Below are 16466 nucleotides of genomic sequence, written 5' to 3'. Positions count from 1 at the left end.
ATTTTATTTTTTAATAGAGATGGACCAATCAAAAAAGAGTTATAGCATTATGACTCTCCAAATTATGGAGTATGGTTGGAGTTAAATTTTTTTAGAGAGCTCCTAAAATAGCTTTCTTATATTATTAGCCAAATTTTAGCTAAGAAATAGAGAACATCATTGTGGATGCTCTAAGTAGGGTATCTTAATATTGAGATTTATGAACATTTTTTGTATTTCTTCTTTCTATTGAAGTATAAATTATTAAATTTTGAGTCTTTAATAGTGTAGATGATGAGATTAATATTCAACCATGTTAAAATATGAAATTCAGGACAATTATGATTGTAATAAATGGATAAATTATTAATCAGTATGAAATGATATTATTAAATTATTAACCCGTTTAGCGCTTGAGGACTCCTATTCAAATTATTTTTAAAATTTTTGTGAAAGGCCACCTCTAATATGAAATCCTGGCTCCACCACTGATGTGCAAGCCAATTTTTTCGATTAAACTAAGATTGATTTATCAAAAAGAATGTAATTAAAAGTTGCTCATCATGTACAAACACTTTTTCATTTGTCAAAGAACGAAAATAGAAAGTGACTTTAGAGCCCGGATTGTTGTCAAAAACACTAAATTGAATTTCCTCTTTCTTTTTGTGCATATTTCTTCCCGTGAATTTGTATGTTCTTTTTCTTACCTTAAAAACAGAAGGAAGTTGCAAATGACTCACTAGTATAATGATTTTGAGCAAATGCTCCTCTTAAAAAAGGTCATGAGTTGGGGGCTCAGTATACATATAAGTTTAATATGCTAAAGAGAATTTTAATCTTGTGCTTCGTCTTTAAAGGAAAATATGAAAAAGAAAAAAATACACAAATTAAAATTGACCCCCTCGAAATGGTTCGTGGGTAGGCACTAATTTTTCCAGCTATGGTATTCATTTTTTAATTCTCTACTGAGATTAACAGCCAAAGCCTCGAAATACAACAGAGAGAGAGAGAGAGAGAGAGAGAGAGAGAGAGAGAGAGGGAGAAAATATCCGACACAATCAAATTAGAAGCAATTCTCACACAAAGATTCCTATAAAACCCCCGACTGCAGCACCAAACATAATTGATTTGAATTGCCAACTAGCAAATTCTAAGCTTCTCACTTCAACTAAAAAAAGAACCAATAAATCATGACAAAGATAAAATGATAAAGAATGTGGCAGTTGGCCAGACATGAATCATGATGATGATAATAACATGTATTGCAACTGACTAATTCAGAGGCAAACAGATCCCCTCCACTTGTCCAACTCACTATCCTGTACCATTTACGAAAAAGGGCTTAAAATCTTGAGTAGTTTTGTTTTAATTGGCTTAAGTAAGAAAAATTAAAGAAACACGAGTGTCCCAATCGAGGGCATGGCTTTTCCAAGGCCAAGGGCCAAGCCAGCCAGAGGTCTCATCCCAAAACTTATAGCAAGAGATTCAAAAACTGCCACGGATACATTTAGGCCCCAAGTCCAGCAATGCCAATAAAATTGGATGCACAAAATCAAGCTCCATCACATCATTTGGTCACCGATTAAAATATGAGATAATATAAATAAAGCACTTAAAAAAAGGTAAAAAAAACTTACTAACGAATAACACTGTTTTGTTATCTTCGACTAATAACATAAATGATACGGGGAGAAGTTATCTACGTGTCATTATGTTATTAGTGGGGATAACAAAAAGTATTATCTCATTACATGATAGAGTTTCTCTAAAAAAAAAATGGGCATGTTACAAGTCCAAAAACAACACTGGAAACAAGAAAAACCCATCTAGCTCTAAAGCTTTTGAAAATAAAAAAATAAAAAAATAAACCCATTTTTAAGCATTCCCACCATCGATTTTGAGCTTAATTTAATTGATTTTATAGTTTTGTGGATCTGCTTATTATTTGTATATAAAATTGGGTTAAAATAAAATAAGGAGGCCTGACTTTGTAGGTGATCTTCCCATTGCAAAGTAGCAATGCTGTCATTAGATTGAAGTAAATATAATTAAACCAAAGTCAAACACTGATGCCACATATGAGATGTCATATTTCCTTTTTATAGCGAAGGATTAAAAAAAAGTTGGACTGGAAAGCATCTTCCAGTAACAAAAGCCACTCAATGGCAATAGCAGTTGGGATTGCAATAATGAAGTTTGTTGGTTTCACTTTTATCAGTAAATCTAAATTGACACCTGCCAAGCCAAAGTTTTGCCTGCCTTAGGCCATCCCTAACTCATGCGATAAAACTTAAATAATAAGCAAGGAATCAAAATTTGGAAAGATCCAAACTTGGGACCAAATACCAGTTCAGGCACGAAAAACATTTTGGTGGAGACTACTCAAGGCTGATGCAACCCATGTGTAAGGAGAAATTAATGGGCATCATGTGTTGTGCCTATTTTATTTTTTATTTTTTATTATTATTCCAACAATAACCCAAATCCAATGATTCATGTTAAGTCTAAGTTATTTTAACGGTAAAAAAAATCCGACGACTAAAATTTAAATTCAACCATTTAAATAATAATTTAAATCAATCTAAATTAAATTCAACTCCAAAACTCACTCCAAATTTAAATGCCCACTCATTTCTCAAATAAAATTATATTTGTAGAATTTCAATTTTTTTAGGTCAAATTATTCAAAAAAATAAATTATGAAGTTATTTAAAAAGATTAAATGAAGAAAAATTATTCATGAAAAAAGAATAGATTTAAACTATTTTAAAAAAATTTAATAAAATTACAGACTTAAAATTTGAATATAAAGAATAAAAAAAAAAAAGGTTTGAGTCTGAGTAAAACTTAAATAATTACTTTTTAGATGAGGTAAATTTGAGTTTAGGACCATTTGGAGAATGCCTTACTTCTGCAACCTCAGGAGTGGACCCGAGTGGGGATTGTAGTTAAAAGGTGACAGCCTGACAGCAATTTCTATTGGTATATCACGATGCTGTCCTTATCTTTAATTCATTGAAAACTCTAATATGAGAAGACGTAGAAAATGAAAAGAGAGAAGCACCCCCAACCATGTAGAGGGGAGAGAGAGAGAGAGAGAGAGAGAGCAAAAGAAGAGGTCATATGCTCTTTACTTTTTTATATAAGGGAAAAAAAACGCGTTTGACCTGACCTTGTAGACCTTGTCGACTATCACTTTGCAAAAACTCTGGCACAAACCCAAACCCAAAGCACCAAACTTTGTTCGAGGCATCTCTCTCTCTCTCTCTCTCCCTACCCTAACCCACGTTGCATTTGCCTGGCCTAACATTCATTTCTGCTTTCTGTGCTTCTCTCAGCACAGTATCTCCATCTTCTTCTCCACTTGCCAAGCCCCAAAAACGAGTGCAGAGGCCAAACCAGGTAGACCCATTTGACTTCTTTTGATCTAATATCTGTTCTTTGACAACCCCGACTTCATCAAACACCTTGGTGTCTTGGTCCGCCGTGCCAGCCATGGCGGACATAGTGAAGAAAATCTTGGCAAAGCCGATCCAACTAGCTGACCAAGTCACGAAGGCTGCAGAGGAGGCCAGTTCGTCGAAGCAGGAGTGCTTCGAGCTCAAATCCAAGACCGAGAAGCTCGCACTGCTTCTCCGGCAAGCCGCTCGGGCCAGCTCCGACCTCTACGAGCGCCCAACTCGCCGGATCATCGACGAGACTGAGCAAGTGCTCGACAAAGCGCTGTCTCTGGTGCTCAAATGCCGCGCCAACGGCATCATGAAGAGAGTCTTCACCATCATCCCAGCCGCCCAGTTCCGGAAAATGTCGTCGCAGCTCGAAAATTCCATCGGAGACCTGTCGTGGCTGCTCCGGGTATCGGCCCCGGCCGATACCCGGGAAGATGGGTACCTTGGGCTGCCTCCGATCGCCGCAAACGAGCCAATTCTGTGCCTCATTTGGGAGCAGATTGCAATTCTGCACACTGGGTCAGTTGACGATCGATCTGATGCAGCAGCTTCGCTTGTTTCGCTTGCCAAGGACAATGATCGATACGGAAAGTTGATAATTGAGGAAGGTGGAGTTGGACCCTTGTTGAAATTAATCAAAGAGGGTAAAATGGAAGGCCAAGAGTATGCTGCTGAGGCCCTTGGATTGCTGGGACGTGACCCGGAAAGCGTAGAACACATGATCCATGCCGGGGTGTGTTCGGTGTTTGCGAAGATCCTGAAAGAAGGTCCGATGAGAGTTCAGGCCATGGTGGCCCGTGCCATCTCGGAGCTTGCATCTCATTACCCCAAATGCCAGGATCTTTTTGCGCAGCACAATATCATCCGGTTGCTGGTTAGCCATCTTGCGTTCGAAACTGTTCAGGAGCATAGTAAGTATGCTATTACTTTCAACAAAGCCACATCTATCCATGCGGTTGTGGTGGCTACAAACAACTCCAATGCAAATTATATTCCGAACAGGGCGAGTGACGAGGATGAGAAGCAGGGTTACCGTCACATTCCTCATCCGTTGGGCAATCGAATCTCGAGTCAGATGCACAATGTGGTTACTAGCACCATGGCAATGCAGGGCGGGTTGAAGCCTCCTCTCCAACAAGTAGTTAACGGAGTGAATCAAGCCAATCAAGCCAATCAATCCAATCAAGCCAAAAGCAATGGCAACAGCAACAGCAATGCAAAGCAGAATCATCAGTACCAACAATCCACTCACCATCATCAGCATAATCATTCAGGGACTAGCATTAAGGGGAGGGAATTGGAAGACCCTGCCACCAAGGCCAACATGAAAGCAATGGCAGCAAGAGCTCTTTGGCAGCTTGCCAAAGGGAACTCGCCCATTTGCCGTAGCATCACGGAATCAAGGGCACTGTTGTGTTTTGCAGTGCTCCTGGAAAAGGGCTCTGAAGATGTTCAACTCAATTCTGCCATGGCATTAATGGAGATCACGGCAGTGGCAGAGAAGGATGCTGAGTTGAGAAGATCTGCCTTCAAGCCTAATTCTCCGGCTTGCAAGTCTGTGGTTGATCAATTACAAAAGATTATTGAAAAGGCTGATGCAGATTTAGACCTCCTGATTCCATGCATCAAAGCTGTTGGGAATTTGGCAAGGACATTTCGGGCAACTGAGACAAGGATGATTGGCCCATTGGTGCGGCTTCTTGACGAAAGAGAAGCTGAGGTTACCAGGGAGGCTACCATTGCCCTCACAAAATTTGCATGTATAGAGAACTATCTCCATCTTGACCATTCCAAGGCAATAATAAGTGCAGGAGGTGCTAAGCACTTGATCCAGCTTGTGTATTTTGGGGAGCAAATTGTTCAGATTCCTGCCTTAGTTCTCATGTGCTACATTGCACTTCATGTACCAGACAGTGAAGAACTTGCCCAGGCTGAGGTGCTCACCGTGCTTGAATGGGCATCCAAGCAATCCTATATGACCCAAGACGAAGCACTGGAAACATTGTTACAAGATGCTAAGAGTAGGTTGGATCTTTATCAGTCCAAGGGCTCAAAATACCAATGCCATTGATTTTATCAGAAGGCAGAGCGGTTTCCTGTTCCTTGAAAAGAGAAAAGATGTCATTCTTTTGTTTATGTTTTATCGTTGTCATGGAGTGTACATACTATGTAATTTACAACTTTCTCAGTCAAATGAATATCTTCTTCGTTGAATTTGTTTGTTTTCCCACCCAAGAGCCCAATTTGTTATTGTTGTTAAAACATTTGGTCAGTGTCAAGACCAGAAAGTTTTGTATCATAAGTTTTGATATTTGAATAAGCAATTATCTTCTCAAAGCAAATTCAAACTAGTATGCTGGTTTTAGCATTTCTAAATTTGATTATTATGCTAAACAAACAGGGTTGTTATAGCCATCATGGGAGAAAATTTCAAACACCCCACCCAAAACTGCTTCTATTTTAATTATGTTCACCTGATTCCATAAGTTAATAACAGATTATGAAAGGGAGTTTCCATTATGAATGCTCCAAAATCAGAATGCAGCAGTCTAAGTTCCATTTACATCCTTCTAACGGTGGCTCCTGGAAGTACACCCAAATGGATGGCTGCCGGGGGGTGTTACAACGTATAGAGGTTGGAGCCAGTCTATGTTAATTACATTATCTACAGAATTAAAATTCAATAGAGTGAAAAAGGTAAAGGAAGAGTTCTATAGAGCCATGATTGAAGAGTAAAAACAAGATCTGCAAAATATTTATTCACCAATCAGGATTCAGGATCTTTTTGTGTGATATCAGAAAGGCTATAACTAATCACAAATCATTTCAACTATCATGGTCCATGGTCCAACTATTCAATACTGCAAATGTTAGTAAGACAAGCACCATCAGGAATCTTACATAAGCTGAAGCTCTTGTTTGGGTCATTGTACAAGCACTAGCTGACATAGACTTTCCTCCAGGCAGCACAACTGCAGATTTTCCAGAACCAAAAAGTGGTAAGAAAGGAAAATCCAATGTTTTCAAGCCAAATGCTACCTACAATAATGAATTTCTACGTAAGTGGAGCAGCCATATATATATATACTCACATTGAAAATAGGATTCATTCACAAGTATGAACATGCAACCAATTTGGTAGGTATGAGGCAGGAATATGGACACCAACCGCAACTTGTGAATGATTCTGAAATAAGCTCAACTATCTCTAAGTCTCAAAATTTAATATGAGCACACAATCTGCTACAACAGTATACATAATAGGAGAAACTCCATATAGTAGACCAATAGAGGAAAAATAAAAAGAGGATATCTTGCTTTTCATTCAATAGTAAGCTCTGTGGGTTAAGTCACAGCGCATTGCGCTACGCTCGGGTTAAAGATGCATATTTAGCAAGCATTTGATACTGAAAATAGTCAATTTGATCATCCAAGAAATTAATATAGGTCTTTGCAGTCATCAAATAAGTTCATGTGTATAACAGATTCTAGAAACTTACTGCTTCAAATGAGAATTTGGTTTGGTTTCAAAAAGCAGAAAGCAATTCCTTATAGCTAAATCTTATAGCCAAATCAAAATGACTACTGCTACATCAAACATGAAACAAGTGAGCCAGCCTCACACACTTGGGTACAAGCTCCTGCAGGGAATAAACTGAACAACAGCTAAAGATGAGAGACAGCAATGCATGAGTTTTCTGCCAACACATATGACCAATTCAAAATCCAACAACACCAGATAGAAAACACAAACAAATTGTTTTTATCCATTTTCCACATTTAAACCGAGAAAAATCAAATCAAATAGGCAATGCATGTTTTTCAATGGGTAGGTAGGTCCTCAACCTGATTACCAATTCACAATCTCCACTAGCCAGTAATGATAACAAAATTTCAGCTAAGAGATTCGAAAAATCAGATACGCAAGCAATTAACTGCGACATTGCGATTCATAGAGCATTGATATTGAGGACTCACCTAGTGACTTTGAATTCAACAATTTGAAGATCAATTTGGTTCGTAGTCCTCTAGGGCTTTTGATTTCCGAGTTTCCCAATGAGAGACAGAGGAGGGGGAAGAGAGATAATCAATTCAATTCAAACGGCCCACCGTCTTGTCTTGTGCTTCCCCGCGGTTCCGCGAACAAAGCCAAAAACCGTTTCATTTGTCCGTTTCCAGCCTGCCCGCTTTATCCATCCCGCTTCGGGTCTGAACCGGGTTGTGAAGGGATATACCCGACCCGATTCCTTCTTTGGGCTTCGGCTAGAAGTTTTACGTTTTCTTCCCCGTTTTTTTTTTAAAAATTCCTTGTATCAATAGTTTTAAACTTTCGAGTGAGTGATTGTATTTCTACGGACACCCATATGTTTTTTCTGAACACATATATTCAATTTTTTTTATATAAAAAAAAAGTAAATAAAAACTTTAATTATCAAAACCCTTTGAAAAATTGAAGTGAGTCGAGACATAGTAAAGATATTGCAAAGGAAAAAGATATTTTGAGTTGAGTTCAAGGGTGTGGTTAATAATGAAATTTTGTTCCCTTTTCCAGGAAAGGGAAACAATTCTTAGCCCCTGGATTGATGAAGATTCAACCTAGTCTTAGTCTCTTGTAACAGACCAGAGCCAACATTGAAAGCTGAACAATCTGTTCCCAGTGATACACAAAAATCTCTTCCCCGTGATACACATTAATTATTGCCTTGGAATGTTCCGAGGACCATCCCACAAACCCCAGGGCTATAGCAGCGCTCTCTTTGGCTTCCATTGGACCCTCCTCCATCAATTTCAACAAGGCTTCGACTCCACATTCCCGGATGATCAACTTCCTGTACGCGTCTAGGTCCCTGGCCATCTCACCGAGTGAAGTTGCAGCACTAGATCGAGCTTGGTAGGATTCAGCCGGATCATGAAGAATTGCAATCTCTTCCCAAACGAGACACAGCATGGGCTCGTTTTATTTTTCCGGGGGCAGAGACAGTCCAAATCTCCCGTTCGTCTTGTTCCTCCAAAAATGGATCAGCCAAGACATGTCGTTGATTGAACCGTCAAGAAGCTTCGACGTTTTACAGAACCAATCAACGGGGACGAGGGTGGGGAAACGCTTCTTGATGATCTTGGTGCTTGAGCAGCAGGAACATACACCTATCGAGGCCTTGTTCGGCGCTGTCGATGATCGCACGTACGGGGCGGGTAGGTGCCGAGGTCCATGCTGCTGAGTTGGCGGAGAAGCCCCGCCAGCTGTTCAGCTTGGATTCGAGCTCCGGGATGAAGCTCTTGTCCGTGGATCTCACCACGGCCCTGTCCAAAGCATTTGCGACTTGGTCAGCCAGTTGGATGGCCCTGCCCAATGTTTGCTTCACCATCTCTGCTCTGCTCTGCTCTGCAATTTCAAATAGGAAGTTTTGCAGGTTCTTTTCTCAGTCAGATTATCAGTCCACTACTTAAAAGTTTGACTTGTTTAAGTGAATTCCTAACCAAAAAGCAAACTAACTCGCTATTAGGGTATTTATTTATTTATTTGATTTGTTAAATAATAATAATAATAATAATCCTCCTATTAATCTCTAGCCTAGAATTATCAAAATCCATCCATGATTTTTGGGGTTGGCACCCAAGAAATAATATGTGTGCTGTGTTTCATATTTGGTCCTAAAAGATTGTTTGGATGCTCACATAATAAGTGTGCTTACCATCTCCAAAACTTATCATTGTCTTGGACACATCAGTTGCCTAATGAAGTCAGTTAAATGTGGTCAATGTAGTGCGTTCAAATAACATTTTACGCTGTTGATAATTTTTTTTTTTTTTGCCTTTTCTAATATCTATTTTACGCTGAACTTATAAGATTGAAATTAATATCAATATTCCTTAGTTTCAAAATTTATGTCAATTTGTTGTGACTGAAATTTCAATAGAGAGATGAAATGATACCTCATTTTAATAAGTACCAAATTTGTGCAAAATTTGAATGCCAAATAAAGTTTGAAGCTAAGAAATTCAACACCAAATCAAGTGCAAGTACTTGAATAGAATAAACAAAGGTTTTCTATTTTTTTTTAATTTGATTTTTATACATCCAACATCTTAAAATCAGACCATGCTATTATATTACAGCACAACAGTTGTTGTACCTAGTCCATCATGCGTCTCTAATCAGTCGACATGTCTCCTACTTTTTTGAACGTAGAAGGTGAACCTAGGCCTAGTCGTCTAGAAGAGTTTTCATTTTGTATCTTATGCTAATTAATCTTTAAGGGTTGCAAAAAAGAAGTCTCATGATTGCAAAACTTGGGAAAACTTGTATCTATATTTGCAAAAGCAGCAGGAGCAGCTACCAGGGTTAGGGTTTTAAATGACCCTAGTGATTGAAACTTTGCAATATCTGCATTTTGTCTATATGTGCTGTGGTGAGATGCCAGTAGTACAATACGGATGGCAACAGGATAAGGTTCCACGCCATGACAATCACACACATTTTGGATGTTGGGCGTGCCGCGTGCCCATATAGGTTAGAGATTCTAGAGCCTTCCAAATAGAGCCAGTGGCATCATATCATGTTGTAATTCGACTTAAAAGTTTGATTTGTTTAAGTGAATTCCTAACCAAAAAGCAAACCAGCTCGCTATTAGGAGTAAAGAACTAAATGACAACTTAATGACTAGGATACATAATGTGCTGACGAAAATGATCAAGCAGCAGCTGCTAGGGTTTTCAACGGGACACCTTTTTTATCCAAAGAGATAGAAATATAAAGCAAAAAAGTAATAAAATATAGGGAATTTTACTAAAACACTCAAAATGTGGCTTAAAATTATAAAAAAATTCAAACATTATTTAAATATAGAAACACACTCAAAACCCATCATTACACACACTCAAAACTCATTTATAAACACACCTGAAAAGTTGACTTTGATTGATTTTTGTGTTTTTATGTTTAAATAGTGTTTGTGTTTTTTTTATAAATACATGTCTAAAATTGTGTTTTTTTTATAAATTTGTATAAAATATAGAGGGTAGCTGTCATGGGGCCAAAATATCTTTATTAGGTTTATAGGGGGGTAGCTGTCATTGAAAATATCTTTATTGGGACTCACCAACATCACTATCTCTTTCCTTATATAAAGATAAAGGAGACAATCTAGCAAAAGAGGTGGAAAATTGCTCTGCTATAGCTAGCAGCTAGCCCCTAGTCACTAAACCCTAGAAAATGGGCAATTCATTTACTTCATGTCTCCCAGCCCCAAACCACACTGAGAATGAGAATGAGAATGCTGGTTAACCCCACTCCTTTTTGCTCTTTTAAAAAAAATATTTCTTCTATACTATTTGCATTTAAATATGTTTCTTTTTATGTAGAATCTGAGCAAATCCTCTCCCTCCTTTCACTGCTCCACATCCAGTAAATATTTCCACTGTTCCAGGTTTAGGGTTTAGCTCTTCCTTTCTCTGCTTTTTATATGCAATCAAGATAATCGTATTTATTTGATTTAGCTCAAAAGCATGTGTAGTGCATTAAAAGCAAAGACTCTGATGATGATAATATCTGAGCTCTGTTTCAACTTTCAAGTGGATTTGTATTCATTTTAAAATCGCACCACTATTTTTATTTTTGGGTCGAAGAAAATAGCACCACTGTAGGAAGCCTAAGATGATTCTAGTTAGTCCAGGCAGAGCTAGATAGAGCCAGCCGCAACCGGTGACTGCCCTTGTTTGGTTACCTTATAGGGGCCTGGCTAGGAGGAAAGTTGCATCCTACTGTTTTATTTAGTTGTTCATTTATTTTATTGTTTTTCAAACTTCAAGAACCCATCTTGACTTTGTATATGCTGAATCTTTTCTGATTGGATCCTCCTATCAACCTCTCTTCGTTTCTCAGATAGCCACAGAATCTGCATGAAAAGTTTTCAAATTAAAATATACTTTCATTTTTTCATTATAATATATAATCCTTTCTGAAGAAAAAGAAAAATAATATGTTCTATTCTATCTATCTAAGCAGTAAGTGGTGTTAGCGGCACCGTCACAGGTGCTTCACGTTGCTTACTCTGTTTTTTTACTTGTATAAGTTATAACTCTCATGTCAGAACCAGTTTGCCGATAATAAACTTGGCTTTGTACGCATGCATGATTACTCTGCTGCTGCTCCCTATGGTGCTTCTCAACTTTTAACTTATTAATCTTTTCTTATACTAATCATTGTGTCAGTTTTAATCTACTTACTTTTGCTACAGAAACTAGTGCTTCATCATCTCCCTCTTCCATGGTTGTTGCTGCTGCCTATGGGGGGGCTATTTTGGAAGAGGGACAACAACCTGATTTCCACCTATTCCAGGAAGGTCTTTCAAAAACGGTTATCCAGTTCAGAATAAATGTATTGAATCATGAGGAGACTAAAGAGTTATCAAATTTTAGAATTTGTGCGCATTGGAACACGAATGTGGTGCTACAAGGGCTTCTCAACCGACATACTAACCTTGCACCTTTGGAAGACCATCCTATTAATGACCTACCGATCAAGATTACAATTCTGCAGGAGGCAGACCCAAAGTCTGAAGAGGCTTTTCAACGACGGGAGGTATTTATTAATTATATACCTTAATTTCTTCTAACTAAAGAGCTATAGTTAAAAGAGCTATAGTTACAAATTAAGGTATATAATTACAGGTTGGGTAATAAATAAAGAGCTATATTACAATTCTGCAGGAGGAAGACCCAAAGTCTGAAGAGGCTTTTCAACGACGAGAGGTATTTATTAATTATATACCTTAATTTCTTTTAACTAAAGAGCTATAGTTAAAAGAGCTATAGTTACAAATTAAGGTATATAATTACAGGTTGGGTAATAAATAAAGAGCTATAGTTACAAGAAATTAAGGTATATAATTAATAAATACCTCTCATTGTTGAAAAGCCTCTTCAGACTTTGGGTCTGCCTCCTGCAGAATTGTAATCTTGATCGGTAGGTCATTAATAGGATGGTCTTCCAAAGGTGCAAGGTTAGTATGTCGGTTGAGAAGCCCTTGTAGCGCCACATTCGTGTTCCAATGCGCACAAATTCTAAAATTTGATAACTCTTTAGTCTCCTCATGATTCAATACATTTATTCTGAACTGGATAACCGTTTTTGAAAGACCTTCCTCCTCGAATAGGTGGAAATCAGGTTGTTGTCCCTCTTCCAAAATAGCCCCCCCATAGGCAGCAGCAACAACCATGGAAGAGGGAGATGATGAAGAAGCACTAGGTTCTGTAGCAAAAGTAAGTAGATTAAAACTGACACAATGATTAGTATAAGAAAAGATTAATAAGATAAAAGTTGAGAAGCACCATAGGGAGCAGCAACAAAGTAATCATGCATGCGTACAAAGCCAAGTTTATCATCGGCAAACTGGTTCTGACATGAGGGTTATAACTTATACAGCAAAAAAACAGAGTAAGCAACATGAAGCACCAGTAACGGTGCCGCTAACACCACTTACTGCTTAGATAGATAGAATAGAACATATTATTTTTCTTTTTCTTCAGAAAGGATTATATATTAATAATGAAAAAATGAATGTATATTTTAATTTGAAAACTTTTCATGCAGATTCTGTGACTATCTGAGAAAAGAAGAGAGGTTGATAGGAGGATCCAACCAGAAAAGATTCAGCATATACAAAGTCAATATGGGTTCTTGAAGTTTGAAAACCAATAAAATAAATGAATAAATAAATAAAAGTGGTAACCCTCATCAATCCATTTCAACAAGGGTTTGACTCCACCTTTCCTGGATGATCAACTCCACGTACAGGTAGTTGTCCCTGGGCAACAGACCGAGTGCAACTGCAGCATTAGATTGATCTTAGATGGATTTAGCCGGGTCATGAAGAATTGTAATCACTCTCCAAAGGAGATTGATAATGGGCGAGTGTGATACAATTGGAGGCAATGTGGAATAATGTAATTACAGGACAACCCAATGTGGAATAATGTACGCTTTGCAAAGTTTCACACTCAAAGGAAAAAAGATATTTTGATGCAGCTTGCTTCAGTTCAAGGGTGATTTGGACTCTTTGCCGATCATGTTTGAGCATCTTCATCAGTAAATTGAACATCACATTTGTATTTGAGGTTTCCTCCAGCCCTGCTGCCCAAAAAGTAGATGTAGAAAATGCTGTATTATTAGATAACGGTTAGACTCTGGTTGTTTATAGAAATCTGGATACAATATTCTATATGGAGAGAACAAAGCTGCAGCCTTAAGAGTTGCAGAGAGGTTTGTTTTCTGCGCACCCTCCCTATTAGTTTAGGGTTGTAGCAAACTGCGTGGAGGACATATTTTATTTGTGTGCTACACCCTAAATGATGACAATGAAGTAAATGAATTTCTCATCTAGGGTTTAGCGGCTAGTTGATGACAATGGTGTTTAGCGGCTAGTAGCTACCAGCTAGCCGCTAAACCCTAGATGGGCAATTCATTTACTTCATTGTCATCATTTAAAGTTTTTATTTACTTTTTTTATGTAAAAAAATTGAATATAAGTGGTCAGAAAAAATATATGGGTGTCCGTAGAAATACAATCACTCACTCGAAAGTTTAAAACTACTACTTGATAAAAGAAAAAAAAAAAGGAAGAAAAGGTAAAACTTCTAGCCGAAGCCCAAAGAAGGACTCGGGTCAGGTATATCCGTTCTCAACCCGGTTGGGACCCGAAGCGGGATGGATAAAGCGGGTCAGGCTCGTAACGGACAAATGAAACGGTTTTTGGCTTGGTTCGCGGAACCGCGGGGAAGCACGAGACGGTGGGCCGTTTGAAGTGAATTGAATATCTCTCTTCCCCCTCCTCTCTCTCTCATTGGGAAACTGGGAAATCAAAAGCCCTAGAGGACTAAGAACCAAATTGATCTTCAAATTGTTGAATTCGAAGTCACTAGGTGAGCCCTCAATCTCAATGCTCTATGAATCGCAATGTCGCAGTTAATTGCTTGCGTATCTGATTTTTCGAATCTCTTAGCTGAAATTTTGTTCTCATTATTGGCTAGTGGAGATTGTGAATTGGTAATCAGGTTGAGGACATACCTACCCATTGAAAAACATGCATTGCCTATTTGATTTGATTTTTCTCGGTTTAAATGTGGAAAATGGATAAAAACAATTTGTAGGTGTTTTCTGAATTTTAGTTTTCTATCTGGTGTTGTTGGATTTTGAATTGGTGATATGTGTTGGCAAAAAACTCATGCATTGTTGTCTCTCATCTTTAGCTGTTGTTCAGTTTATTCCCTGCAGGAGTTTGTACCCAAGTGTGTGAGGCTGGCTCACTTGTTTCATGTTTGATGTAGCAGTAGTCATTTTGATTTGGCTATAAGATTTAGCTATAAGGAATTGCTTTCTGCTTTTTGAAACCAAACCAAATTCTCATTTGAAGCAATAAGTTTCTAGAATCTGTTATACACATGAACTTATTTGATGACTGCAAAGACCTGTACTAATTTCCTGGATGATCAAATTGACTATTTTCAGCATGAAATGCTTGCTAAATATGCATCTCTAACCCGAATGTAGCGCAATGCGCTGCGACTTAACCCACAGAGCTTACTATTGAATGAAAAGCAAGATATCCTCTTTTTATTTTTCCTCTATTGGTCTACTATATGGAGTTCCTCCTATTATGTGTACTGTTGTAGCAGATTGTGTGCTCATATTAAATTTTGAGACTTAGAGATAGTTGAGCTTATTTCAGAATCATTCACTAGTTGCGGTTGGTGCCCATATTCCTGCCACATACCTGCCAAATTGGTTGCATGTTCATACTTGTGAATGAATCCCATTTTCAATGTGAGTATATATATGGCTGCTCCACTTGCGTAGAAATTCATTATTGTAGGTAGCATTTGGCTTGAAAACATTGTATTTTCCTTTCTTACCACATTTTGGTTCTGGAAAATCTGCATTTGTGCTGCCCGGTGGAAAGTCAATGTCAGCTAGTGCTTGTATATTGACCAAAACAAGAGCTTCAGCTTATGTACGATTCCTGATGGTGCTTGTCTTACTAACATTTGCAGTATTGAATAGTTGGACCATGGACCATGATAGTTGAAATGATTTGGGATTAGTTATAGCCTTTCTGATCACACACAAAAAGATCCTGAATCCTGATTGGTGAATAGATATTTTGCAGATCTTGTTTTTACTCTTCAACCATGGCTCTATAGAACTCTTCCTTTACCTTTTTCACTCTATTGAATTTTAATTCTGTAGATAATGTAATTAACATAGACTGGCTCCAACCTCTATACGTTGTAACACCCCCCCGGCAGCCATCCATTTGGGTGTACTTCCGGGAGCCACCGTTAGAAGGATGTAAATGGAACTTAGACTGCTGCATTCTGATTTCGGAGCATTCATAAAGGAAACTCCCTTTCATAATCTGTTATTTGACTGATGGAATCAGGTGAACATAATTAAAATAGATGCAGGTTTGGGGGGTGTTTGAAATTTTCTCCCATGACGGCTCTAACAACCCTGTTTGTTTAGCATAATAATCAAATTTAGAAATGCTAAAACCAGCGTACTAGTTTGAATTTGATTTGAGAAGATAATTGCTTATTCAAAAATCAAAACTTATAATTACTTGTTGGAGATCAAAACTTATAATTGCTTATTCAAAAACCAAACTACACACGAATAAGTTTGTGCCCTTTTTGACTTTCATGTTGTGTCTCCAAAACTTGTAATCTAATTAATTTTACATTAGCAATTTTGCCTCCTCTCGTGATGGGTTTTCTGATTTTTCCTTGTGAGAAATTGCCACCAACTAACGTACTTCATAAATTGACGAAGATGCTTAAAATTCCATTAACTTTTCGCATTGATTCTCAAGAAGTAGTGTTTCCTTGTTAAAAGCAGGTTACTGGTTTGAACATTGTAGCGAATTTTCAAGCTGAATACCAAGTACCAGAACCAATGGCACAAGACTGATCCTGAATTACCAAATTCTTGGTACAACGGAAGTTCAAAATCCAATTACGCATATAGGCGCAATAACAAAGAAT

General features: G+C 37.9%; 2 protein-coding genes across 3 annotated transcripts; both read left to right on the top strand.

The window, feature by feature from the left end:
* Positions 1-3068: 3068 nt before the first annotated feature.
* Positions 3069-5642, top strand: LOC103340211 (uncharacterized). Its single transcript, XM_089042651.1, has one exon. The coding sequence runs from the start codon at positions 3475-3477 to the stop codon at positions 5497-5499; it is 2025 nt and encodes a 674-aa protein (XP_088898777.1). The 5' UTR covers positions 3069-3474; the 3' UTR covers positions 5500-5642.
* Positions 5643-10553: 4911 nt separating this feature from the next.
* LOC148914604 (uncharacterized) lies at positions 10554-14100 on the top strand. Of its 2 annotated transcripts, none has more exons than XM_089043085.1 (4): positions 10554-10855; positions 11666-12009; positions 12138-12179; positions 13021-14100. In XM_089043085.1, the coding sequence occupies exons 2-4, from the start codon at positions 11695-11697 to the stop codon at positions 13027-13029; spliced, it is 366 nt and encodes a 121-aa protein (XP_088899211.1). In that variant the 5' UTR covers positions 10554-10855; positions 11666-11694; the 3' UTR covers positions 13030-14100. The 2 variants fall into 2 exon arrangements, with proteins under 2 accessions (XP_088899211.1, XP_088899210.1); XM_089043084.1 differs by lacking the exon at positions 10554-10855 and adding an exon at positions 11309-11585.
* Positions 14101-16466: the final 2366 nt, after the last annotated feature.

Source organism: Prunus mume, linkage group LG8 (genome assembly GCF_029339155.1).
Source record: "Prunus mume cultivar Tortuosa linkage group LG8, ASM2933915v1, whole genome shotgun sequence".
In the NCBI taxonomy this organism is placed as follows: Eukaryota; Viridiplantae; Streptophyta; class Magnoliopsida; order Rosales; family Rosaceae; genus Prunus; species Prunus mume.
This window is presented reverse-complemented; position numbering and strand designations above follow the sequence as displayed.

Bases quoted from the DNA above. Each gene is read 5' to 3' on its own strand.
- LOC103340211 (XM_089042651.1), top strand. From the start codon at position 3,475: ATGGCGGACATAGTGAAGAAAATCTTGGCAAAGCCGATCCAACTAGCT.
- LOC148914604 (XM_089043084.1), top strand. From the start codon at position 11,555: ATGCATGATTACTCTGCTGCTGCTCCCTATG. The intron at 11,586-11,665 runs GTGCTTCTCAAC...CTTTTGCTACAG, and splicing joins CTCTGCTGCTGCTCCCTATG to AAACTAGTGCTTCATCATCT. The intron at 12,010-12,137 runs GTATTTATTAAT...ACAATTCTGCAG, and splicing joins AGGCTTTTCAACGACGGGAG to GAGGAAGACCCAAAGTCTGA.